At 41.9% G+C, this 27,801-nt stretch overlaps 2 protein-coding genes across 5 annotated transcripts in view; both read left to right on the top strand.

Annotated features, from left to right (window-relative positions):
- Positions 1-11,646, top strand: part of RRAGD (Ras related GTP binding D) — a 42,394-nt gene extending 30,748 nt beyond the window's left edge. For all 3 annotated transcript variants that reach the window (XM_045057834.1, XM_011282464.4, XM_045057835.1), the window contains exons 6-7: positions 554-702; positions 8,821-11,646. In XM_045057834.1, the coding sequence (XP_044913769.1) occupies positions 554-702; positions 8,821-8,972 (301 nt within the window). In that variant the 3' untranslated portion in view covers positions 8,973-11,646. The remainder of the gene's footprint in view (positions 1-553; positions 703-8,820) is intronic.
- A 12,463-nt stretch (positions 11,647-24,109) lies between these two features.
- The window catches only part of UBE2J1 (ubiquitin conjugating enzyme E2 J1), a 29,520-nt gene continuing 25,828 nt past the window's right edge, over positions 24,110-27,801 (top strand). Inside the window, exon 1 of one of the 2 annotated variants that reach the window (XM_003986371.6) lies at positions 24,110-24,279. In XM_003986371.6, coding sequence (XP_003986420.1) covers positions 24,249-24,279 — 31 coding nt within the window. In that variant the 5' untranslated portion in view covers positions 24,110-24,248. Of the gene's footprint in view, positions 24,280-24,575; positions 24,705-27,801 lie in introns of those variants that run through there. The other variant, XM_019830949.3, reaches the window with a different exon arrangement.

The following is a 27,801-nucleotide window of genomic DNA, read 5'->3' as shown; positions in this document are numbered from 1 at the left end:
TATCAAATTAAGCATATTTAGCATGGCTACATTAATGCATTATCTAATATATTGTCCCTATTCAAATCTTAACCAGTGGTTCCAAATCTGTCTTTTATAGCAATTCTTTCCCCTGATTCAGGCTCTAAGCCAGTCCTTGGCTGTTGTGTCTCCCTAGGCTTCTGTAATTTGGAACAGTCATTCATCCCTTCTTGGTCTTTCATCAGACCATGCTTTTGACAGCCTGGTTGTTCTGTCAGAAGAAAACAAGAAGCCCCGTGGGCTGTGGAGGCGAGAAGAGCTAACCTTCATCCCTCACTTGTGTACCTCAGGTGCCTGAAGAGTTGGCCACCTTCCCCAACAGCCACTCATTGTGTCAGCAGGAAGGGACTGTCATACACCGTGTACATTCTTGTGATTGTGTGTTTCTGAGACTTTTGCTGTAAGGCACTGTAGTTGTAAACAACTTTTCGTTACGATTATCATTCTGTGTGTTAAAGCTGGTCTCTGTTGCTGGGTTACAGTTTAGTTTTTCTCAATAGTCAAATATGTTCTGGTTTCTGTCCCTATTCAGCCTCAAAGAAGATGGAGCAGGAACCCCCTATGACAAGGAATCAACAGCCATTATAAAGCTGAATAACACAACAGTTCTTTATTTAAAGGAGGTGACAAAGTTCCTGGCTCTTGTTTGCTTTGTCAGAGAGGAAAGCTTTGAAAGAAAAGGTAATTTTGTGTGTGTGATTTAAATGAAATATTTCACTTCGGACTCCTATTACTTCTGCTCGTTGAATGTGGGCCGTTAGAAGCATGCCTGTGGAAGCTTCCAGGCTTTAGTCACCAGGCCCCCTTGGCTCCTACCCAGCTCAGTCAGGCTTTTGGGATCTGTGAGCCAGCCTGCCCTCTAGTGACGCAGCTGCCAGAGGAGGAGGTGGCACCACACCATCCTCCCAGGAGCTTTTGCTTTTCTGGGAGTGAAGCTGGCTGAAGCCTTGTTGCCAGACTGTAAAGTCCCTTCCCAGGGAGGGCCCCAGTGGCCTCCCTCTTGGTCCACTCTACTGCATGGTGTTAGGGACCATGTGACCCCTTGAGATCCCTGTGTAAAGGAGGGGATTTGTACAACATTAAAGTTAGATAGTATTTAGCTTCTGTTCAGCCTTTGTACATTATTAAAAAAAAATTTTTTTTAATGTCTATTTACTTTTAAGAGAGAGAGACAGAGTGAGAGCTAGGGAAGAAGCAGAGAGAGAGAGGGAGACACAGAATCTGAAGCAGGCTCCAGGCTCTGAACTGTCAGCACAGAGCTTCACATGGGGCTTGAACCTGTAAACCACAAGATCAGGACCTGAGCCGAAGTCGGACACTTAACCAATTGAGCCACCCAGGTACCCCAGCCTCTGCACACTTTTTTTTTTTTCCAACGTTTATTTATTTTTGGGACAGAGAGAGACAGAGCATGAACGGGGGAGGGGCAGAGAGAGAGGGAGACAGAGAATCGGAAACAGGCTCCAGGCTCTGAGCCATCAGCCCAGAGCCCGACGCGGGGCTCGAACTCACGGACCGCGAGATCGTGACCTGGCTGAAGTCGGACGCTTAACCGACTGCGCCACCCAGGCGCCCCTCTGCACATTCTTTAAAGAGTCCTCAAAACACAGGGCTGGCATGATTCTGAAAAGGGAAGACATGAATATGCTCAATAGAGTCACCAATAAGTAAAAGAAAAACAAGTAATATATGAGTAAATGATAAATATGACATAATGTAAATATATACAAATACATATTATATGTGAATGTAAATGAGTAAATAAATAAAAATAAAATAAAACCAAAGCAACTAAACTCACAGAGATACTTATCTCTCCCCCCCCCCCCCCCCCCCACTGTTTAAACTGGGAAATACCAGCTTACTGACACACTAGGGATTTTTGCTAGAAACTAGGGCATGATTTACCAATTTTTTTAGGGTAAAAAAATTCCCAACAGAGTGCCAATAGTAACATTTACTAAAATGCCTTTTTTTTTTCTTTATAAACAACACATGTTCATTATAAAAATACTTTGAAACTTTGGGAAAATATAAAGAACAAAATAAAACCATTCAATTTCACCATCTAGAGCTAAATCCCCATGTTAAATTTCTGAGATTTTCTTTCTCCCCACCTCCCTCCCTCATCCCTTCTTTCCTCTTGACAAAAGTGGGGCTATATTGTTTATATAGTTTTATATCGTATTGTTTTTACTCATTTATATCATGAAAATTTTCCTAATTCATTAAGCATAAAAACACAATTTAGATTTTTATTCTTTTTTTTTTTAACATTTATTTATTTTTGAGACAGAGAGAGACAGAGAATGAACGGGGGAGGGTCAGAGAGAGGGAGACACAGAATCTGAAACAGGCTCTAGGCTCTGAGCTCTGAGCTGTCAGCACAGAGCCTGATGCGGGGCTCGAACTCACGGAAGAGCCTGATGTGGGGCTCGAACTCACGGAAGAGCCTGATGTGGGGCTCGAACTCACAGACCGCGAGATCATGACCTGAGCCAAAGTCGGACGCTTAACCGACTGAGCCATCCAGGCCCCTATTGTTTCTTTTTTAAAATATTTATTTGTTTAAGTAATCTCTACACTCAGCATGGGGCTTGAACTCATGACCCTGAGATCAAGATTCCCATGCCCTTCCCACTGAACCAGCAAGGTGCCCCTTATTGTCTCTTTTTATTGCAAAATAGATTCAGTTAGAAAACTTAGAAGTAACAAATAAGCAAAAAAGAAATAATTATTGATAAGCTTCTCAGAGATCACTCTCAACATTTTCTTTATAATGTTTCAGACATTTTCATCTATAGCTATGTCTCTATCTATATGGAATGGTATGATAAATACTACTTCATAACCTTTACTGAATTTATTACAGACCTCTAATTCACTAAATCTTTTTTTTTGTCACATCATTTTAATGATTATGTTAGCTTCTTTTATCGTTCAAAATTTGTATTGTTTCTAGATTTTAATGTTGTAAGTAATCTCTGATGACCTTTTTTGCACTAAATATTTGTGTACATCTTGGCTATCAGGAAAAACTTCAGCAAATGGAATTAGGTCAAAGGGTAGGGTAGACAAGTTTGGTGACTTTTTTTTTTTAATGTTTTATTTATTTTTGAGAGAGGGAGAGACAGAGTGTGAGCAGGGAAGGGGCAGAGAGAGAGGGAGACAGACCCCCAAACAGGCTTCAGGCCCTGAGCTGTCAGCACAAAGCCTGATGCGGGGCTAGAACTCATGAACCGTGAGATCATGACCTGAGCCAGAGTTGGACACTTAACTGACTGAGTCACCCAGGCACCCTGTGTTTTGGTGGCTTCTGATACATATTGTCAAAATGTCCTTCTGAAAGATTTTATGGGCTTACGCTATTAAGAGAATATAAGTGTATATATAAGAGAATATAAGAGAATAAGAAGAGAATAATATGAGAATATATAAGAGAATATCCATTTTGCTATATTCCTATTAATATTGGGTATTAGCATTAAAAAATTTGATTATTGGGGTGCCTGCATGGCTCAGTCAGTTGAGTGTCTGACTCTTGGTTTCGGCTTAGGTCATGATCCCAGGGTCGTGGGATTGAGTCCCATGTTAGGCTCTGCACTGGCGCGGATCCTGCTTGAGATTCTCTCTCTCTCTCTCTCTCTCTCTCTCTCTCCCTCTCTCTCTCTCGGGCCCTTTCCCCCTACTTGTGCTCTTTATTAAAAAAACCTCTTTTTGATTATTAAAAACTTAGTATCGTTTCAAGTTACATTTCCTTGCTTCTTGGTGAAGTTGTAGGTTTTTCCTGTATTTACTGACTGTTATCAACCAAATTGCCTTTTGGGTCCTTGGCTTTCAAAACTTTTAATGAAGTAGTGTTAATCTTTTATTCCTTATTTTCATCTTGCTAAAAGTAAGAGCAGGTTATATAATAGATTCATGGAATTTTGAACATGGACAGGACCATACCTTATTTCATTCTCTCAATTATAGATGATTCTACTCAGACCCAGGAACTAGGAGTGACTTTCTCTCAAAGTCATACTACCAGTGTATGGCAAGACAGAGCTAAGATTCCTGGGCTTGTCCCTACATAGAATCAGTTCTGTTTAATTAATTTATTTTAAGGGAGAGAGAGAGAGAGAGAGAGAGAGAGAGAGAGAGAAGGGGAAGGGGCAGAGAGTGAGAGAGAGAATCTCAAGCAGACCCTGCATTGTCAGACTGTCAGCGGGGAGCTGATGACACAGGGCTCGGACCCATGATCCGTGAGATCATGACCTGAGCTGAAGGCAAGAGTTGGGTGCTTAACCAACTGAGCCCCCAGGCACCTCTGTGCGTATTGTGTTTTAAACCATTATACATATATTTCCTTGGTTAAAGATATTTTCAGAATTTATATTTGGTGATTAATACTTCATGTTGATTTTGGAAGCTAAATAAAAGAAAAGTAATGCAAATAGTACAACTAGAGCCCCAAAACAATCTAGGCTAGCGGCAGGTCCTAAAATTTAGGGTACATTAGTGTCAACCTGGAGAGCTTGTTTATTTTGAACTGATTTTAGAATTAACAGAAAAGTTGCAAAAATAGTACATGGTTTACACATATTCCTCATCCAAATTTCCAAATGTTAACATCTTACATACTATATACTACAGTATGAAAAGTAGGAGGGGCGCCTGGGTGGCTCAGTCATTTGGGCATCCAACTTCAGCTCAGGTCATGATCTCATGGTTTGTGAGTTCGAGCCTTGCATCGGGCTCTGTGCTGACAGTTCAGAGCCTGGAGCCTGCTTCAGATGCTGTGTCTCCCTCTCTCTCTCTGCCCCTCCTCCACCCACACTCTGTCTCTCTCACTCTCAAAACTAAACATTTAAAAAAATTTTTTTAGGGGCGCCTGGGTGGCGCAGTCGGTTAAGCGTCCGACTTCAGCCAGGTCACGATCTCGCGGTCCGGGAGTTCGAGCCCCGCTTCCGGCTCTGGGCTGATGATGGCTCAGAGCCTGGAACCTGTTTCCGATTCTGTGTCTCCCTCTCTCTCTGCCCCTCCCCCGTTCATGCTCTGTCTCTCTCTGTCCCAAAAATAAATAAACGTTGAAAAAAAAATTTTTTTTTAAATTTTTTTAAAGAAAAGTAGGAAGTTACCATTGGTATAATACTATTAATGAAACTGTAGACCTTATTCAGATTGCGCCATTTTTCCAAAAATACCCTTTTTCTGTTTTAGGATCCCAAATTGATTTACTGGTTATTCTTCCAAGTCTCCTCCAATCTGTGACAGTTCTTCATCTTTCATGACCTTGACACTTCTGAAGAGTACTGATCAATTATTTTGTAGAATGTTCCTCAAATTGGATTTGTCTATTGTTTCCACACAGTTGGAACAAGATTATGCACTTAGGCAAGAATGTGTCCTTCTCAGTGTATCATATCAAGTGGTTCATGATGTTGATAAGTCTTATTACTGGTGATGCTGACCTTGATTTAGTTAAGGCAATGTCTGCCAGGTTTTTCCACTGGAAAGTTCCTGTCTTTCCCTTTCTAGTTAATAAATACTTTAAAACTGTAAATTTTGTTCCTCCTCACACTTTTGCCCATTAATTTTAACATCCATGTATGGTTATGGAAGTAAATTTAAGCAGGAATTTATCATGTGGATCTTTTTTTTTCTTTTAATGTTTATGTACTTATTTTGAGAGAGAACACGAGCAGGGGAGGGACAGAGAGGGAGGAAGAGAGAGAATCCATGCTGAGCTCACAATCGATATTGAGATCATGACCTAAGCCTAAATCAGGAGTTGACATTCAACCAACTGAGCTGCCCAGGTGCCTTGTGAATTTCTACTTTTAAAACTTCAAATGCAGCAAGATACTGTTAACATTTTAAATTGCAAAGATGAATTAAGTTAAGATTTTTCAGGAACTATCAATAGAATATTTCTTTTTTGTTTGTTTAAAATGTTTATTTATTTATTTTGAGAGAGAGTGCGAGTGGGGAGGAACAGAGAGAGAGAGGGAGAGAGAATCCCAAGCAGGCTCCATACTGTCTGCACAGAGCCTGACTCAGGGCTCAATCTCATAAACTGTGAGATAATGACCTGAGCCAAGATCAAGAGTCGGATGCTTAACCGACTGAATAGAATATTTCTGGCACCCCAATAGAATATTTCTGCACGTTGAATTCTCATTGAGCCAGTTTTTTTTTAGCTAAGCTTTCTTCCATAAGTTGGTTCCATATACAGTAAAACCTCGGATTGCAAGTAACTTGTTCTACAAGTGTTCTGCAAGACGAGCAAACATTTCTAGTAATTTTTAACTTGATAAACAAGCTATGTCTTGCAATATAAGTAGTATGTGATGCCGAACCTCAGATGATCACAACTGAGGCAGTAGTTCTTGAATTTGTTTCGATATACAGGTGCTTTGAATTACAAGCATGCCTGTGGAATGAATTATGCTCACAAGCCAAGGTTTTACTGTATAGGCAAAGAATTTTGAGGTTGTTCTCACATCTTGTATCCAAATTCCCACTAAATAAAATCATTTATTTGCTCCTTGTTTATTTTCCTTTATATTTGAAATTTATTTCTTTTATTCTTCACACCCAGTGTGGGGCTTGAATTTATGACCCTGAGATCGAGAGTCGGATACTCTACTGATTGAACCAGCCAGGTGCCCCTATTTTCTTTTAATTACATACTTTATATGAAAAATGGTCCCAAAAACCAAACTGAGGAAGTGGGGAAATGAGTTGGGAAGGTAGAAAAGCCCCCCAGAGTGGTGTCAATGAGCAGTTTTATGCTCACTCCCAATAGGAGAATCTCTGAGAAGCTGTGTGGAACAAATTCAGATCACCCCAGCTGAGTATGGAAGACTGAAACATTTATCCACCTTCCCCCAGGCCCCTCTGTTTGAGGAGTACCCTTAAAACGTTCATTCCCATATCTCTGGTACCTGTCTGTGTGCGGTTGAGGAAGTTCTGTGGTACTAAAGAAAGCCTCAGGCAGAAAAGAGCTACTTTTTTCTTTTTTAAGATTTTATTTTTAAGTAATCTCTACACCCAACATGGGTCTCATACTCACAACCGAGATCAGGAGTCGCATGCTCTACCGACTGAGCCAGCCAGGCACCCCTGGACTTATTTATTTATTATTACTTATCCCTTTATTCTGGTAATTGTCTTGAGGGAGATCACTCAGAGGTTTTATTGCACTGTGGTCACTAACGCTGCAGAAGCACCAGAGGGCGCCTCTGAGAGGGTTTCCAGCTCCTGGGAGCTGAGATGGTGTTTGCTCCAGTGCACTACGACTATTTGGAAGAATTTCACTCCTTGGCTGGAATCCCAATTCTTTTATTTTGGGTTTGGGCTTTGGAAGTATCACCTGAGTGGATGGAAATAACCACTGGGCTAGTTATTTCAATACAGTTAAAGATAGTGAATAGAACCAACTGCCTTATCCTAATTGGTATAAACATAATGTTGCTCTCAACACTTTTACACATTAGTGATGATGAAGAATGCACTCAAGACTTTGGATTATCTTTTATTCTATTCTTGTACCAATAATTTCAGAAAACACAAAAAGATTCTCCCTTACTGTTTTTGCATTTAAAATTTACTTAGTATTTTTTAAAATTTTTTCTTTTTAACGTTTATTTATTTTTGAGACAGAGAGAGACAGAGCATGAACGGGGGAGGGGCAGAGAGAGAGGGAGACACAGAATTGGAAGCAGGCTCCAGGCTCCGAGCCATCAGCCCAGAGCCTGACGCGGGGCTTGAACTCCCGGACCGCGAGATCGTGACCTGGCTGAAGTCAGATGCTTAACCGACTGCGCCACCCAGGCGCCCCAAAATTTACTTAGTATTGAAAAAACTCGAGTGTCATTGATTGTTGAACCTGTGAGCTTAGAATTGACTGGAGGTGACTATTACCACTCTAAACTTAGGACTTTGCTTTCCCCAGGGCTTATGACTATGGCTTAAAGATAATAGATATTTGGTAAATATCGATCGATTGAATCATTGATCCTAAAGCTTTGAGATCTCAGCCATACTTCAAGTCAGGGTCTGCCTCCACTCAGAGTCAATTTAATAATCCCCTTTGGGGAAAAGTAATAAATATTTCATGGAAGATATGTCTTAATTGTAAGAAATTTTGAATTCTGACATGTCAGAAAAATGTGCACTTTAGTTGGTTCTTCAAATGTTGTGGATCATAGACACTGTGGAAATGTGGTCTATCATCTGGAAACTTTTTTTTTTTTTTAGAGAGAGAGAGAGAGAGCATGAGTGAGGGAGAGGAACAGAGGGAAAGAGAGAGAGAATCCCAAGCAGGCTCCACCCTCAGCACAGAGCTAGACTCGGGACCTGATCTCATGACCCCAGGATCATGACCTGAGCTGAAATCAAGAGTCAGTCGCTCAACTGACTGAGCCATCCAGGTGCCCCATCTCTGGAACCTTTCCTTAGGAAAACATGTCCATTTGCAAAATCTTGCCTGCAGTTCCTGAAGCCCAGCTGCAGAGCTCCTCAGGAAGTCTGTGAACCTTCTGTTACGGCTGCTCTTTTGCCTCCCCCTAGTTGCTTGTCTTGGCCACAGCCGACATGAAAAGAGGAGATTGTTTCTAAGTGTCTTTTTAAAAATTGTCTTTTCTTTTTATTTCCAGTAGGCTTCACGCCCAGTGCTGAGCCCAATGCTGGGCTTAAACTCAAGACCTTGAGATCATGACCTGAGCTGAAATTAAGAGTCAGATGCTTAACCAGCTGAGCCACCCAGGTGTTCCATGAGACATTTCTAAATATTTTTGTTTTCTTCTCCAGGGCTTATTGACTATAATTTTCATTGCTTCCGGAAGGCCATCCATGAAGTTTTTGAGGTGAGAATGAAGATGGTGAAATCACGAAAAGTTCAGAATCGGCTACAGAAGAAAAAAGGAGCCACCCCCAATGGGACCCCTAATGTGCTGCTGTAGTGAAGTTTCAGGAGTATCTTTTTAAGCCAGACCTTCCAGTGAGGCCACTGAGCTGTGTTGCACTAAAGGAAAAGGAAAAAGGATATGGGACACATGATGTATTCGGTGTAAGAAAAGAAAAATTCCTGCAACCCTCTTGATCTTCTCTTTTTTAAATAAAGTGAGCACTTTGAAGCCAAAACTTGTATTTTAACAATGAAGTAAAATCTGTAATTTCGTTACACAAATGTAAACTTTTATGGTCTGTGGTCAGAAACTCCTGTGTGAGGACTGCCAGGAACTGTATATATTTTGCTCTTTTTCATGTTTTTTTTTTTCTTTGAACTTTGATAAAACAACTTTTCTAAGCTTTTTTCTGTACTTGATGTCAAGGACATGCATACTGTAGTGTAGTTCAGATCTATATGGCAATCAGAAATCAAAAAGCAATGCACTGGCAATGACTTTTTTTTGTTAATCACTTTGGGAATCTTTGCTAACAATTGTCGAGAAAAATCATTTTTCAGTGGAGCTGGAACAGATTGGGGCAGCAAGCTCCAGGAGCAATAAGAACTGTCTCCTGTTTATCACTGGTATAAACGGGAGTTTTGTAGAATACTGTTAGCACCAAACTTACCTAAAAATTTCTATAGCTGGGGCAGTACTTCCCGACTCCTAACAGTTTTTACAGAGCTCTATACCTCAACACACATCTCTATAATCATTTTATACAGAGAGGTTGTTCCTTTTTGCTGCATTACTGTTCTTTAGAACCTTCGGGACCAGATTTCCAAAATGGTGCCAATCACTGGAGATTGGTCAAAGTAACATCAGAGGCCACATGGTTTCCCAATTGTAGGTGATTGGTACCTACAGATTTAAAAATATATATACAATTCTGTATGTTCGGCCCTGAGCAATGGGCCTGTTGTTGTGCAACATTTAAAACGTTTGTTGAGGATCATGACCGCAGGGAATGTCTCAGAACTTGAGCGGAGAGCATAATCCTGGTGAGCATGTTTGTCGCCACTGAGCCTCCTGCTCATCTGTGATCGTGTGCCTTGTGGACTCTGCCTGTTCCCACCTTAGGACTGAACTAGAGCTCAGCTTGCTAGCAGCACACTCTGCACAGCTGAAAAGCCATCCTGCAAACCCCTAACAATCAGTGGGAAGAGGAGGCGTTACAGTTAGCTATGTCTTGGTCTCCATGAAATTCTTCCACTTATGCTTACCTTAGACTATCAGGATGTTAAGAGACTTACTAATCACCCCTCACCCCAGACCATTCCAAGTAGGTAATTCTATGTCCATCCCCAGGGTCAGTGCCCTAAAGCTACTTGTGGGTATTAGAAAATAATTTTATTTATTTATTTATTTTTAAGCAGAGACTCCTGAGGAAATCAAAGCTGGTCCTAGCAAAATGTACCAAGTTTCTAAAGTTACTTGCCCTTGAAACTGTCTCACTTCCATCTGTAGCTTCCTTCAATCCTCTCTCCTTTACTCCCCAAATCCTATTCGTTTGAGGCTGCTAACTGCAAATGCAAGACTGATTGCGGTTTAAGATTTGAGTCCTCCCAAGGGTTTGTGCATTTTGGAAGGAAATTTCCAAAAATCATTAAGGCGCCCAACTCCCTTCCTCATGATTCCTGCTCAGAAACCTGGGTCAGTAGAAGCCCAGGGTTCCAAAGGAGCCTTTTCCTTAATTTCTAGACCTATATCCTGTTGGATCTTTGGATCTTTGCCAACAGGCTTGGTACATATGGGTTATTCTTATAAATTTAATGCTCTAATATTTTTTACACAATGTTTCTTTTTGATTAAGCAAATAAAGAATCACTTTTCTAATGTGACTTTATCCTAAAAGTAGAGACACTTGCCTATCTGGTAAATCACACATTACTTAGCTATATATATATATATATTGTTGTAACCAGGAGGAGCTTCCATTTTTAAGCTGGGTATATGATGGGTTTTTGTTAAAATGTGCCTTAAAAGTCTATTACTTCAGGAGCAAATGGTTCTTTTGGAGAAAGCAAAAATAATCCTATGGCATAGGACCCAAGTTCATGGTAGTAAGTGCACTCTTTGATTAATCACACACTAATCCATAGATTACTGCCTCAAACCTGTAAGCATGGTAATGACCTCTTAGTTAAAGACAGATGTAGGAGTTATGTCTAAGAGTTCAATTTTTGAAGTCTGTGCTATTGGAATTAATCAAATCTCTGATTCCTTTCACATTTTATTTCTGGTATGGAACTTGGGTTACTGCGATGCGTATGACCATATTTAGGTCTCAAATCTAATGCTATAAATACAAAGCCCAAATACATGGCTACGGTGATGGCCTGGAACATTTTTGCTCCTTTTCAAGGGTTGAGAACTTGACCTACAGGTTTCTGGGGCAATTAGAACTTCTGTGTAGAGGTGAGACTGAATTACCACCTTTGGTTATTTTTAGTGATAAAAATTAGTGTGTATGACCAGGGTAGAGTGTTTCTGAAGGAATAAGTAAAAAACTGGTTGGCATTCACAGTGTTATTTTGTGAACATAATATATTTTGGACCCTTAAATATAAAATGACTAAAAACTCAGCAATATTGTTAAATACGGGTTATATGCTAACTCTGTTTGAGACATACTCCAGAAAAATGGCTAAACTGTCTTGATTATTAAAGTATGGTATGCATTTAACTTCTATAGACTGGTTGTAATTTGTAATCAAGCATCGTATTATGTTTTACTTTAAGCCATACATCATTTGTAATTATTGGTAAACCGTTGCTGTCAAGAATGTTAACAGCCAATTGAAAAGCACGTGTCATGCTCATGATTTGGGAAGGCTCTCATTTTATTTCAAGCATATTCATAACTAATCATTCTGGGAGCAGAATATTCTCTTGGTGAAGCGTAGGTATGGTCTTTCCTACTTGTGTGGTTTTATCCCATACAGGGGTATCATAGCTTCACTGGCCCTGCTGGGTCCCTTTAGTAAAATGTTTGTCCTGATTAATTTCCATTTTATGGAAATGAAGGTAAACTACTCTATTTACATTGGATTTACACTTTTATTTTTGTATTGTGAACACCCTTATCCATATTTTTGATGGGAACATGACTGTTTGGAATGTAGAACTGGTTTTTCAGTAAACTTCAGATATTAATTCTTGCTTCTCTGGCCCTAGTCCCTAGCTACCTGGGAATTCTTTTCCAAACAGTCCACCTTATCGATTCTGCCTTGCTTAGTAAGATTCCACTCTGTGATGACTTTGACAGATACCTAAGAGTTCCCAGAAAAGACTAGCCTTTACATGTTACATCTTATATATGAAATTCTGTTTCTGGTTGGAAAACCTGACCTAAGATAATATTTTTCTATGGTTTTTTATCAGTGGTGATGTTGAGTTTAGGAGAAAGAAAATTGTCTTGAACAGAATCACTTACTGATAACATGATTGAGTGCACACAGTATTTCATAAGTGCTTTTATGTAAGTTATCTTCATAAACCCAAGAGGGGGTACTATTATCACTATCTTACAGATGAGGCAACTGAGGGTAGAGGGATGAAATCCCTTGGTCAAGATCATATAAGTAGTAAGACAGAAGGGCCGGAGTCTGCCTGGAGAGTCCACCCTCTCAATACTGCTCTAAGCAGCCAGACCACATGTCCCTTTAAGTAGCCTCCCTTCACAAATCTGAAGACGGGGACTTGAAGTTTAGGATTTACTGCTGCGTGGGCTCATGAAGGCTAAAATGCTGGGATATTAAAAAAAAAAAAAAAACACCTTTTCTCACGTGAGAACCAATATGAGCAGCTCTAAATGTACTTCAAGATTATGCGTTTTTCTTCCTAATCCATTAAATAACTCTACTGCCGAAAATCATATTAACAGATAGTGTTTAAATGTCAGAAGAGAATTCAAATACCTTGTCCAGACTTTTGGTCTTCTAAGAAACCAAAGTATATAAAATTCTGAGAAAATCAAGAGGGAATAAGCCTTTGAGCTTAGCTGTATTTAACCTTTTACTTCATTTTTAATATGTGTAACCATATTTATAGAAAACAAAACACTGATCTGGATTAAAATTCAAAAAGATACTTTTCAACCCTAACCTTTTCTTGAGATGCAGACCTATATTTAAAATTTCCATTAGCATACTTTTGCTGTCATCTTCTATTAGGGGACCCTTAAATCTAACATGTCCAAAAATTGAACTTGCTTCCTTCTTGCTAAATCTCCTCTTTCTATGGTGGTAGGACTATACTCCCTGTGGTGCCTGCCAGAAATGTAGGCCTCCTTCTTGGCTCTTCCTTCCTGTTCACCCTTTCAACCACCCAGTTCTTTCAGCTCAGCCTTACAAGCTTTTTTTTTTTTAATAGTTTTTTTTTTTTTTAAGTTTATTTATTTTGAGACAGACAGAGACAGCATGAGCAAGGGAGGGACAGAAAGAGAGGGAGAAAAAGAGAATCCCAAGCAGGCTCTGCACCGTCAGCACAGAACCCGATGCGGGGCTCAAACCCTAGAAACTGTGAGATCATGACCTGAGCCAAAACTGAGTCTGACCCTTAACCAGCAGCCTTACAAACTTCTATTCAATCTATTCTCTCCGTCTCTTTTGCCATTATCCTGCTTTAGATCACCATCTCCTCTCTCTGGATCTTAATAACCTCTCAACTAATGTCTCTCCACCTCATCCATCCATTCTCCACACAAGACCCAGAGTGACTGTTCTACACCACAGTTCTGACCACATCACTCCCTTGCTTAACACCCCTCGTAGCTCTCCATTATAGATCTCAGTCATACTCCTCAATACAGTTTGCAAGAACCTGCTTCCCAGGTTTTTACTTCCCTCTTCAGCCGTGGCTCATTTTCCCTCAACAGAGCTGAACCAGAATGCCCATACAGTGCATGGTAAATAAGAGGATCCGTGAGTTCTGATTCTTTTCTTTGTCAGTCATTTTCTGAGGGAAATGATAATTGTTTTTCATTCAACAGTTACTGATATGACACTTTTTATATGCTACGTGTTTTTTTAAAAAAATTTTTAATGTGTATTCATTTTTGAGAGAGAGAGTGAGAGCAGGGGAGGGGCAGAGGGAGAGGGAGACGCAGAATCTGAAGCAGGCTCCAGGCTCTGAGCTGTCAGCACAGAGCCTGACATGGGGTCTGAAACCCACGAACCATGAGATCATGACCTAAGCCGAAGTCGGATGCTCAACCAACTGAGCCACCCAGGCGCCCCTACGAACACCTATTCGGGTGTTCTTAATAAAATACCTAAATGGCAGATTCTGGAGATGCAAGGATTTTAATAGAAAATAAAGCACTTTATAGAACTGTAGGAGTTGACCCTTTATGGAATCCATTTTAAACTTTTTATTGTGAGCCACAATAAATATAATCCACATTGCAAACTATCACATACTCACACTTAAAAATATTACTTTTAAAAAAGATTTTATTATATTTTTAAAGGGTTTATTTTTTAAAATATTTTTAATGTTTATTACTTTAAAAAAATTTTTAATGTTCATTTATTTTTGAGAAAGAGACAGAGCACTAGCAGGGGAGGGGCAGAGAGAGAGGAAGACACAGAATCTGAAGCAGGCTCCAGGCTCTGCGCTGTCAGCACAGAGTCTGACATGGGGCTTGAACTCAGGAACCACAAGATCATGACCTGATCCGAAGTCAGACGTTTAACTAACTGAGCCACCAGGCGTCCCAAGAGTATATTTTTAAGTAATTTCTACACTCAGTTGGGGTGCCAACTCACAACATGGAGATTAAGAGTCACACTGTCGGGGCACCTGGGTGGCTCAATTGGTTAAGCCTTTGACTTTGGCTTAGGTCATGATCTCAATGGTTCATGAGTTCAAGCCCCATGTCTGGCTCTCTGCTGTCAGAGCCTGCTTTCAGATCCTTTGTCTCCTTCTCTCTTCCTTACCCCTGCTTGCACTCTCTTTCTCTTTCTCAAAAATAAAATAAAACATTAAAAAAAAAAAAAAAAGAGTTGCACTGCCCACCAACTGAGCCAGCCAGGCACCCCTTATAAATATTACTTTTTCAAAAATCTCACAAAGTAGGGACGCCTGGATCTTAAGCATCCAACTTCGGCTCAGGTCACGATCTCACATTTCCTGAGTTCGAGCCCCGCATGGAGCTCTGGGCTGACAGCTCAGAGCTGGAGCCTGTTTCAGATTCTGTCTCCCTCTCTCCCTGCCCCTCCCCTGCTCATGCTCTGTATCTCTCTCTCTCAAAAATAAATAATAAACATTAAAAAAAAATCTCACATAGTATTATTCCTTCTACATGCAATGCATTCTAGTATTTTTTAATTTCCTTTTTGAAAAAGATGTCACAATTCACTAATGGGTCATGCTCTATTTGTAAAGCGTTGCTGGAACGAATGAATCCATTTGCCAGATCAGAGATACCTGAGGATTTTCTTTCTAGCCTAAAATATTTTCTTTCCCTAATGTTTATTTATTTTTGAGAGACAGAGACAGAACATGAGCGGAGGAGGGACAGAGAGAGAGGGAGGCAAGTATTGGAAGCAGGCTCCAGGCTGTGAGCTGTCAGCACAGAGCCCGACGCAGGGCTCGCACCCACAAACCATGAGATCACCACCTGAGCCGAAGCCAGACGCTTAACTGAGCCACCCAGGCGCCCCTCCTGTTAATTTTAAAATCTTAACAAACCTAGGGGAAATTCTGAGGAAGTTCTTGAATTTTCCTTTCACTTAATCAGGGCTTTCTGCTGTTTACCAGAGTAGTTCTACTTTCCATTGCCATCCCTTGGACGTTTTTGTATGCTGGGTTGTAGGGGATTTAGGAGGCTGCTGTCCTGGCAAGATCATCATTTACTGTAGACTCTATCCTTGACTATAATAAATAACTTTACCGGGATTTTAGGGACTTACGAATTTACATCTGACTTCTATGTGGTCCTTTGTTAAATCAGATGATATTGGTATTACCCAATATCGAGGCTGCATGAGTTTTGCCCTTTTGTAGTATTTTGAGACTCCCAAGAAGCAGGTAAGCAAGGCTCTTCCACATGAAAGAGACGTGATCTGCTGCTACACTCAGGGTGGAGGAGGGCATTAACTAGTGTCGGGCTGCCTGAGGTCTTGACCACCCTGCTTCTTCAATCTTACTAATCAACTGCTGGGGCAAGGAGGATCTTTCTAGTTTCTCAAAACTGAGCAAAAAAACTCACAAAAAAACAAAAAAAACAAAAAACCCCCCACTTAAGACCCTTCCCCTGAATGGCCAACTACAGTTGACCTGTTTCTTCCATGCTAATGCAGGCCACCCCAAGATGAGCCACTCTAGTGTGAAGATTGAGCTGAAGGCAATCAAGACCTTTCAGGCTCAAGAGAAACTTCTGTCCTTAACCACAGAGAAGAATCTAAATTGGGGGTATTTCCCAGAATAAAGATAATTATCAGAGATAATTTTTATCTGAGTGACCCATCTGTATGGTAGGGCAAACATTTTATTACCAAACATCTGCATTACTTTTTATTGCCCTGTTAAGTGCATTCTTCCCTTGAAGCCCCAGATCCCCACCCACTTCTCCTTAGTTCAGAATGACATATAGAACTCATTTTGCCTGACTTTAGAGTTTCCATGTCTGTGTGGATGCCCCATACATATGCTATAAAATTTGATTTTCTTCTGTTTATCTGTCTCGTGTCAATTTGATTCTTAGTTCAACCAGAAGGACCTTGAAAGGGACAGGAGTTCTTGCCACCGACACTTACCCTCACCACCTGTGTGGAGAATTCCATTTCTCCTCCTACAAGCTGATTCTGGTTGCTTCCACCTTCCATTATTGCCTGAGTCCCTGTGACTGCTGCCCAGTCATTGCTTGCCTCTGGCCTTGCAGAGAGCTCATGACGGTAATGCCCTGCCTTCATCAAGTAGTCAGTAACCAGGAACAAACTCCAGACTTCTTCCAGACTTCTACAAGCGACCTCAGTCACCTCCCTTCCATGGGAAGCAGCCAGTAAAGGGGCTGACTGGGAGGGGCCAGTCCTAGATATCTTTCCATCTCAGTGGGAGAAGAAGGAACTCAGATTAATAAGGTGCAAGAAAAAGCACCATCAAATTCATGTCCTACCATTTCATTTAATGCTCAAGGCCAGAACTTTCCAAAGTTCTTGGATCGTAAGAATCACCTAGGGTGTTTAGAAACATAAATTCTCATCTCTACTCCAGCCTTCTTGAATCTGAATCTCTGGGGAGAGGTCTAGGAATTTGTATTTTAAATACGTATCCTAGGCAAGTCTTTTTTTTTTTTTAATTTTTTTTTTATATTTATTTATTTTTGAGAGAGTGAGACAAAGTGAGACTAGGGGAGGGGCAGAGAGAGAGGGAGACACAGGATTGGAAACAGGCTCCAGGCTCTGAGCTGTCAGCACAGAGCCTGACACGGGGTCCGAAGCCACAGACTATGAGATCATGACCTGAGCCGAAGTCGGACACTCAACCGACTGAGCCACCCAGGCGCCCCTAGGCAAGTCTTATATATTGGGAGACATTGTTTGGCCTTATAGCTGTTAAAAGGGATGAGAAGCAGAGATGATGGAAGACTAGGGTTAGAATCACTAGGGGAGCTTTCTTCACTCTTCCACTCCTCCATTAACACACACACACACACACACACACACACACACACACACACACGTCTCCAGTGTTAGTTTCTTTTTCCAATTGGGTTATGTAGCTTTTAAAATCCAATTTATTTAATCAACAATGTGAATGTAAACTTTTTTTTTTTTTTTTTTTTTTTTTTTTTTACGAGAGAGAGCGAACATGCAAAAGCAGGGGGGCGGGGAGAAGCAGAGGGAGAGAGAGAATCTTAAGCAGGCTCCATGCTCAGCTTGGAACCAGATGTTGGGCTCGATCCCATGACCCCAGAATCATGACCAGAGCAGAAATCCAGACTCAGGCACTCAACCGACTGAGCCACTCAAGTGCCCCTTGAATGTAAACTTTTATAGATGTAAATTAAATAATTTAAAAAGTCTAGTTAAATTGTTAAATTTTTTTAATGTTTTATTTATTTTTGAAAGAAAGAGAGTGCATGAGTGAGCGGGGAGGGGCAGAGAGAGAGAGAGAGAGAGGGAGACACAGAATTCCAAGTAGGCTCCAGGCTCTGAGATGTCAGCACACAGCCCAATGTGGGACTTGAACTCACAAGCCGCGAGATCATGACCTGAGCCGAAGTCAGATGCTCAACCAACTGAACCACCCAAGTTCCCAAACCATGCGTTACTTTAGATATTTAAATATTTATTCATATTAAAATAACAAGTTATAAAGTGGTATTACAAAAACAAATTAACAAAATGGTATTAATAAAAAAGTTTCTTCCCCACTCAAATCATTTAATTCTTCACAGGCATCTTGTACAGCAGGGTTTTCATCATCATGGGAAATTTTGAATCATCTAACAGTTCCCTCTTGGCTGTTTAAGAAAGAATGTTTAAAAAAAAAAAAGTATTTCCCCTCCAACCCAAATTCTAGTTAGGTAACATACAGTGCAGTATTTGTTTCAGGAGTTTCAATGATTCATCACTTACATACATCGCAACAGCTGCTCCCTTAACTCCCATTAGCCCACCCCCACCTACATCCCTCTACCAACCCTCAGTTTGTCCTCTATCTTTAAGAGTCTCTTAAGGTTTGTTTCTTTCTTCCCCCTCCCATACATTCATCTGTTTTGTTTCTTAAATTCCATGTGCGAAATCAGATGGTATTTGTCTTTCTTCTACTGACTTATTTTGCTTAGCATAATTCCTTCCAGTTCCATCTACATAGTTGCAAATGGCAAGATTTCATTCTTTTTGATGGCTTAGTAATATTCCATTGTATATATAAACCACATCTTCTTTATCCATTCATCCATTGATGGACATTTGCGCTCTTTCCATAGTTTGGTTATTGTTGATAATGCTGCTATAAACATCAGGGAGCATGTGCCCCTTCAAATCTGTATTTTTGTATCCTTTGGAATAAATACCTAGTAGTGCAATTGTTGGATCGTAGGGTAGTTTTATTTTTAACTTTTTGAGGAACCTCCATGCTGTTCTCCAGAGTGGCTGTACCAGTTTGCATTCCCACCAACAATGCAAGAGGGTTCACCTGAAAAGAACATGTTTTAAATTGAATAGGATACTGTCAGTGGAGATATTATGGGGTCTCCAAAAACCATTTGTTAAACATCAAGACAGGTATGTTTCCCCCCTCTATATTCACTATCTCCACAAATAAGTACTTCTTGCGTTTCTCTTTTCAGTGACTTTTTAAAAAGCCTACTAATAATGATCTCCTGTGCTTATTCTCCAAGGTTGTACCCTCAGGAATGTCTTCACCTTTTCCCCATAATTTTTTAGGTAACCCTTATTAGAAAACTGCCATTGCTCAAGGCCCTTTCAAGACATATTGTCTTCCTGAAGAGTACTTTGTTCAAAAAGGACAAAGACAAAAACTTAAGCCAACTCTTTCTTCTGAAGAATGGTATCTTGGAAAAATTTTACTTCCTATTCTGGCATATATGCTATATGTTTCCATTTAAGAACATCTGCACCTAAACCTAACATCAGTTCCCAGGGAAGTGAGACTGGCCCGGCTGTTCTCTCACAAGATGCTAGAAGGTAGGCGGAGTGGTGGCATACCTGCACCTTGTGGTTATTTTGTGCTAAAAGGATAAACTGTAGGGAAGTCCAGGACTGCTTTTTAGAAGATGATGACTTGGCTGTTATTCAAAGCTTGCAAACTGGATTTTAATGGGAAGCAGCATTGAGTTGTTAGTTCTAAAGATGGTAATAATATTCCTGAAATGCCTTGGGGCTGCAGAATTTCTCTACGAAGTTTTGTAATTTGTGTGTGCGTTGAGCATTGTCTGTAGACTGAAGAAAGTTTCACATCTTTATCAACTATGACTTGGAAGATTGTGGATGCTGCAGTGGTGAAGAAAACACAAATTTGTTTAAAAGTATTCGACTCACACTAATTTTTTGCCATTTTGCAATTTCCCAATGAATAGAAACTGAAACTGCTCTCAGGGTAGACAGCAGAGTTCTAAGTTATTCAGGCGAATTTGTAGATGACCAAGTTTCTTCCATCAGCAAGTGCCTAAAAAGGTTCAGAGAATGACACACTGGCGCGGCAGGGTAGGGGCCATAAGAAAAAAGGCATAGACAGAGTGGCAGAGGGACAGCACCCATCTGTCCTGAAGAGCAATTCGGAGAGGACCCAGGAAGAGGGAGGGAGGGAGAAGACACAGTTGCTGGCACATCACAAAGTACCTGTTCTTTCATCCATGAGCAACTAGTTTTATCTTAGTGGCAGGTGTTTCCTTAACAGCTAAGATTAGAAACGAATGATCTCTTGTTAAACTCATCAGTTCGTCAGAACTAGGGAGTAAGCAATATGAGCACTGTAATTTTTGCTTTTAATTTTAAAAGTGTCTATATTGTGAGGGGCACCTGGCTGGTTGAAAGAGTATGTGACTCAGTCTCAGGGTTGTGAGTATGAGCCCCATGTTGGGTGTGGAGATTAAAGGAATAATTTTTAAAAATAAAAGTACTTTTATTATGAAAAAAAAAAAACAAAGATATGCAATCCATGTAAACAAAGCAAAACTACAGTACTAAGCAGGTTTCTTTTTCTTCATTTTTAATATCAAGAACCATAATTTGGGGGAAGATGTCAGATAATTCAAAACTATGGCAGCAAATTGAGTCTCCAAAAAAAGTGTTAAAGAAAGTCACAATAAAAATGATTTTAATAATGTTGCAAACAAATGTTTACTACTGTATTTACTACTTCTTTGCTTATTAATGGGAAAAATATTTTTAAAAAAATGTTTATTTTGAGAAAGAGAGAGAGAGAGAGGGAGAACACATTTGGGACCAGGGGAGGGGCAGAGAAAGGAGAAGAGGGAGAATCTCAGGCAGGCTCTTCACTGTCAGTGTGGAGTCCGACACGGGGCTTGATCCCATGAACTGTGAGATCACGACTTGAGCCAAAATCAAGAGTTGGCCGCTCAACCAACTGAGACACCCAGGAGCCCCACGCATTTCCATTTTCAAATGGTGGAAAAAAAGACCCTGCATGACACAAAATAGCCTGATTCCTTCCTAGTGTAGCAAAAACAATCCAGGTTTCAGACCCAAAAGACCTGGACTTGAATCAGGGTTCTTCCACTTCCTAAACAGCCTTGGATAAGACGCTGAAACTTTTAAGATTTCAAAGTATTCAAATCGAGAAATAAATAAAATTCTAGAAAAATTTGTTTTCATTAATATGATAAAAAAATAGCATGTTAGAAGTGTAAGAACTTGTAATGTAGTGGAAAAAACTGAGAATTAAAGTAAACTGCTTTGGGGAGCCTGGCTGGCTCAGTCAGTACAGCATGTGACTCCTGATCTTGGGGTTGTGAGTTCAAGCTCCCGGTTGGATATAGAGATTACTTAAAAAAAAAAGAAATTGCTCATGGTGCCTGGGTGGCTCAGCCGGTTGGTTATGTGTCGGACTTCGGCTCAGGTCATGATCTCATGGTCCGTGAGTTCAAGCCCCATGTTGGGCTCTGTGCTGACAGCTCAGAGCCTGGAACCTGCTTCAGATTCTGTGTCTCCCTCTCTCTCTGCCCCTCTCCTGCTTGTGCCCTCTGTCTCAAAAATAAATTTTTAAAAAATTGCTCATTTTTCTGAGACCTCAACTGCCTTCATCAGTAAAATGGGTATAAATAACCTATGCTGCTGTCAGTATTGTTGTGAAGAATAAATGAATTGATGTATATCAGGTGCCCAGTACTGGGCCCAATACACAGTAGATGCTCAGAATAGTCCTGGCCTTGCTCCTAGGATGCAAATGAAGATGAGTGGTAGACCTGCACTTCACAGGACTTCTTTAGAAAAGAGGAACTATATAGGGCAACGATAGTGGTTGTAAATAAATAAACTTTTCTCTATAAACGTTTCTGCTGAGAGAAATCTTTCAATTGGCTTGCTAGAGGTCTTTGCTCTTGCAACAAGTTTAATAAACTTTAACATGTGCCCATGAACTACATTGTCAGAATAAATTTTTTTGTTTTTAACCAAGAAAGGAGAGATTATAATTCCTATGGAGCCAGTCTGGTGGAGGAAAGAAGCCTGTTAAGGAGCAAGAATTCTTTGTCTCTTTTCAGGGAGCAAGAACTCCTGTTCCCTTCAAGGTCCTTCTAGCAGGACTAGGAATCAAATTGACACGAGACAGATAAACAGGAGAAAATAAAAGTTAACAGCGTACATACAGGGAATCCACACAGACATGGAAACTCCAAAGTCAGGCAAAATGAGGTTTGTATGTCATCCTGAACTAAGGAGAAGGGCTCCGGGTCTGGGACTTAAGAGGAAAGGAAGGCACTTCACAGGGCAATAAGGAGAACAGATGTTTGGTTATTAGATGTTTGCTCTGCAATACAGATGGGTCACTCAGATAAAATTTATCTCTGCTAACAATCCTTTTTCTGGGAAATACCCCCAATTCAGATTTTTCTGTGTGGTTAAGAGACGGACAAAAGTTTCTCTTCAGCTTGCAGGGTGTCAAGCGCCTTCAACTCAAAATAATCCATATGTCAAGTGGCACATTCTGGGGGGGGGGGGGGGAGCCTGTCTTGAACCCTTTCGGCACTAAGGAGCAGACTAGGTGGTAGTATCTTCTAAAAAAAGAAAAATGTCCCACTCTCGGTGCAGAGGAAATAAAGGAGGAGAGCCCCCAGAGACTACAGCATTCAGAATTTGACTGATTTGCAGGCTGAGTAACTGAAAGGCTCCTAATGCTTTCAGAACTCTGTTTCCTTAGCTATCAGATAGGAATGATAATACCTGTTTCACAAGCCTCTTCATTGTGAGGCCTATTGCCACAGGCTTTTGCAAAACTGTCAAATGTTAGACAATCTGAAGATTTAATAACAAAGAATGAAAAAATGAACGAAGCAGCACATTGGGGTTTGGTTTGGTTTGCGCATCTCAGCCAATCTGATTATCCCTTTACTTTTCAGAAAACAACAACACGGAAAGGCTTGAAAGATATCATCTAATTTTATTTTAGATATCCTCCATTTCTTCCCTTCCTTCCCAATTTCACTCTTTACAAAAGGTTGCTGGTACAATTCTTTATATAACAAAATGTAACTTGGCCAGCCGGATTAACCCTTCTTCATCTCACCTAGAATTCCTTCCTTCCCTCTTCATCCTCCCTAGTCTGCCAGTCCCTCCCTCTTTCCTAAATTCTCGCCCCTCCTTTAGACCTTCAAGAACCCAAGCCCTCTTTCTCTTAATCCCATTTTTTCTATAATGAAGCATGAACTGTGTCCTCTGAGGTTCAACCTTACGTATGTATTTGTATGCTTTCCCGCAAATTCAACGTAATTCCCTTAGTTTTATTTGGCAAGTCACAATTATTTATAACTATAAATAAATGCTTACAAGTGTCTTGCACCTGATGACATTATCTTAAAAAAACTGTTCTAAAAACTCCACTCCGTTCCCTTATCACTGGATTTTTCCCTTCCGCACGTAACTGTTCCCACTCCCATCAGCTATACTGGATCACAGACAAGGCCGTGCAGCGCGCGGGCAGCCGGAGCCCGGGCCTCTCTGGACTCTCAGGCCCGGGCTCCAGGAGCCCACCGGCGGCGAGTAGGGCTGGGCCGCTTCCGGCCGCGCCGTTCTTCCGTAATACCCGCGAGCGCCGGGGGACCCCGGACAGGCCCGGCAAAAGGTCGGCTTCCGCTGGGCTGGGCGAGGGGCAGACGAGGGCGCCGTACGCTTTTGCAGACCCCGGAGCGCTTTCCGCGGGGCCAGCGGCGACTACGCAGTGACGGACGCCGGAGCCGGCCGACCGACCGCCACGAAGCGACCGCCACGTCAGGGCAACTTCACAAAACCCGGGCGAGGGCGGGTGACGCAGGCCGGGCGGCCGCGGCGGGGTTGGGCCCGCGGCCAGACGGGAAAGCTTACCTCCAGCCCGGGCGCCCGGTACAGCGACTCCCCGGCCGGCGCCGGCGCCTGCCCCGCCCTCAGGGAGGCGGGGGAGCCGCGGGGGAGGCGGTGCCATCGCGAAGCCCGCGCCCCGCCTTCACCCTCCTGCCTGCAGTCCGGGCCGGGGCTGGGCGGCGTCTGCGGAGGCTCCCTCGCCTGGCCCAATCGGCCTGAGCCGCGCTTTCACACCGGCGGCGGCGCGGAAAGGTGGAGGCGGCTGGCCGGGAGGCCGGAGCCGTGCCAGCGATCCGCCATGGAGACTCGCTACAACCTGAAGAGCCCGGGTGAGCAGGCCTGGAAGCGGTGGGCGGCGCCGGCGGGTGGGCCAGGGAGGGCTGAGTGACCCCGGACCCCGGGTCGGGCGCTGCGGTTCCCTCGCGTCCGCCGCCACTCGCGGCTCCGCCCCGGGTTTCGCGCTCTACGCGAGACCGCCGCCTGCCGGGATGGTGCAGGCCGCAGGGCGGCCGGGCGGGCACCGGCTGCCAGTCCGGGGACTGGCCAGTTCTCCGCAGCACCTGGACTTTCCCTTTCCTCTGTTGGTTGCGTAGTGCTGGGTCATAAACTCACATCTAAGAACAGATGTAAAGATGATGTCCGTGGGTAATAGTTAACAGCGCCGTGCCGTCCGTACCTGCACCCTGAACACCGACCGTCGTTATCCTTTCGTCGCTGCCACCGGACTTATATTAGCTGTTTCACTCACTTACACGTGAGGATTTGGTTGTTTAAATATCGCCTTTGCAGCATTTGGGGGCAAATAGAATTAAAGACCTAGAGGAAATACTCTGTATTAAACCAACTAACCGAAGCGCTAAGAAAACTAGTTAGATGAGCCAAGCCCTTTAGTGCTTAACCATGATTTTTGCCATGCCGACTAACATGATATATATCTATATTCGGTCATAAAGACTTGTTTTTCTGTACTTAGTGCCCCTGCTTCATTTACAAAACAGCCCAAACAGTCCTAGCCTCAAGTTCTTTTCTGGTGCATTATGAAGATGCACGAAAATCAAGCAGCTCTCTCATATTAAGGCAGAGTGGAAATGAACCACTAGTTTCTGTAAATGGTATTTATTCTATGTGTACCTTGATAAATTTGTCAGGAGGGACAAACACCACAGTTCAGCTCTAAATGATATTCCTAGAATATTAGTGGTGGTTTGGCCAAATATTGCTGCTGCTTATTTTTTCATTACAAGAAAGCATCTTTTCATTAGGAATCAGTAAGATTAGCATCTTTATGGAAAAAGCGGACATGTGAGTCTTTGATTTTTAAAAAATACTTAATATGTAGAAACTCCGGAAAAGCTTGAGGTTATTGATTAAGCAGAGCTTTGTTAGCTTGAGTGCTTTCAGGCTGAGAAATGTTCTTAGGTGACCAAGTGTGTAGAATGGGTCATACCATGTATGGGCCCATAGACTCCTTTAAAAATCTAGTGAAGGCTATGGGCTTTCCAAGAGATGCATTTATACAATTCAATTTCAGTTTGGTTAATGGCTCTCCATTCCCCATCTCTTAAGAACACTAGAGGGGAAGGAGGGGAAAATAAAAGACAAAGAGGGAAAGAAAACTTTGGTTTTAAGGATAGATGGTAGAATGCTTAAATTGTTTAGATTGTTGTAGATTATTTTTTATGTTTATTTTTGAGAGAGAGAGAGAGAGAGCGTGATCAGGGGAGGGGCAGAGAGAGGCAGACCCAGAATCTGAAGCAGGCTCCAGCACAGATCTGAGCTGTCAGCACAGAGCCTGATGTGGGCTCGAACCCACGGACGGTGAAATCATGACCTGAGCTGAAGTCATACACTCAACCACCTGAGCGACCCAGGCGCCCCTAGATTGTTGTAGATGTAAATAAAACTATATGGGTAAAAATGTATGGTGACTCTGAGGGCTCCTAGGTGGTTCAGTCGGCTAAGTGTATGACTTTGGTGCAGGTCACGATCTTGGATCTTGCCGTTAATGGGTTCGAGCACCGCATCGGGCTCTGTGTTGACAGCTCAGAGCCTGGAGCCTGCTTCAGATTCTGTGTCTCCCTCTCTCTCTGCCCCTCCCCTTCCTGCTCCCTCTCTCTCTCTCTCTCTCTCTCTCTCACAAAAATAAACATTAAAAAATTTTTAAAAATTAAAAAAAATGTACCTTGGTCACAGGATACCAAGTTCCTTAGGACAGCTGAGATACTTGATGGAGTGTCCAGAGAATAATGCAAATATGAGTAATAATGCAGTTTGGAAGGGAAAACTGGTGGATCCAAAGACATTGTTTTTAACAGCACATTGCTCAGTTTTCTTTTTTTAAGTTTATTTATTTTGAGAAAGAAAGCACAAGTGGGGGAGGGGTAGAGAGAGAGAGGGAGAGAGGGAATCTCAACTAGGCCCTGCACTGTCTACACATTGCTCAGTTTTGATAGGTTATCATGCCTGAGGTTATGAAAAGCTTTTAAATTCTCCAGAATTTTGGGGCGCCTGGGTAGCTAGTCCCTTAAGTGTCTGACTTTTGATGTCGTCTCAGGTCATGATCTCATGGTTTGTGGTATTGAACCCCACGTCCGGCTCTGCACTGATAGCACAGAACCTTCATTGGATCCTCTCTCCCCATCTCTCTCTGCCCCTCCCCCGCTTCCTGCTTGTGCTCTCCCTCTCAAAATAAATAAACAAACTTAAAAAAATTCTCCGGAATTTTGTGCATTTCCAAAGTATCTGATCTGTCAGCTGGCTGAGCTTTTGTGGACATGCTTCATGCTGTGTTGTAAATTGCTTCCTCTTTTTGGTATCATTTCCTCAAAGGTGGTGGTGTTGTTCTACCTGAGATCATTTTTTAAAATCTTTTTTTTTTTTTTAATTTTTTTTAATGTTTATTTTTGAGACAGAGAGAGACAGAGCATGAGCAGGGGAGGAGCAGAGAGAGAGGGAGACACAGAATCTGAAGCAGGTCCAGGCTCCAAGCTGTCAGCACAGAGCCCAACACGGGGCTCGAACTCGCGAACTGTGAGATCATGACCTGAGCCGAAGTCAGACGCTTAACCGACTGAGCCACCCAGGCGCCCCTAAAATCTTTTTTTTTTTTTTTTTTTTTTTTAATTTTTTTTTCAACGTTTTTATTTATTTTTGGGACAGAGAGAGACAGAGCATGAATGGGGGAGGGGCAGAGAGAGAGGGAGACACAGAATTGGAAACAGGCTCCAGGCTCTGAGCCATCAGCCCAGAGCCCGACGCGGGGCTCGAACTCACGGACCGCGAGATCGTGACCTGGCTGAAGTCGGACGCTTAACCGACTGCGCCACCCAGGCGCCCCTAAAATCTTTTTTATTAGTTACTCTGTGGATCATTTGGAGTTCATGGTGAAGGTGAATTAGATGAGATATGGGACTTACCAGAAATGCTAGCAAACATGGTGAAAATGCTTCCTTTGTTTTATTCTCAGTCGTGTGGTATTTTTAGAGTAATCCATGTGTGAAAGAAAGTGATTAAAAGCACTTCACAATGGAAGAGATATAACTCTTTCTAATTAGACATATGCATGGCACAATTAGGAGAATACACATAACTGGTAAAGGGCCAGTGTGCTAGTATGTGGCTAGTACGTATGTTCAGTTTGTAAGTGGGAAAACTTATTTCTTTGTGATTTTTCTGGAATGGACTTGTGGTTAGGGGTAAAGTTCTGTGTGGAGCTACCTCATTAAGCCTCTGACTTAGCCCATCAGTGGTTGTTCTGGATCAAGCTCCCTGATCCCTTTTTGGGTCTGCTCTGGCCAAGGTAGTAGGATTTCAGAATACAAAGTAGGGTGACCTATGTGTAGAGAACTTCT

Source organism: Felis catus, chromosome B2, assembly GCF_018350175.1.
Source record: "Felis catus isolate Fca126 chromosome B2, F.catus_Fca126_mat1.0, whole genome shotgun sequence".
Classification (NCBI taxonomy): Eukaryota; Metazoa; Chordata; class Mammalia; order Carnivora; family Felidae; genus Felis; species Felis catus.
The sequence above is the reverse complement of the archived record's forward strand: the minus strand, read 5'-3'. Positions and strand labels throughout refer to the sequence as shown.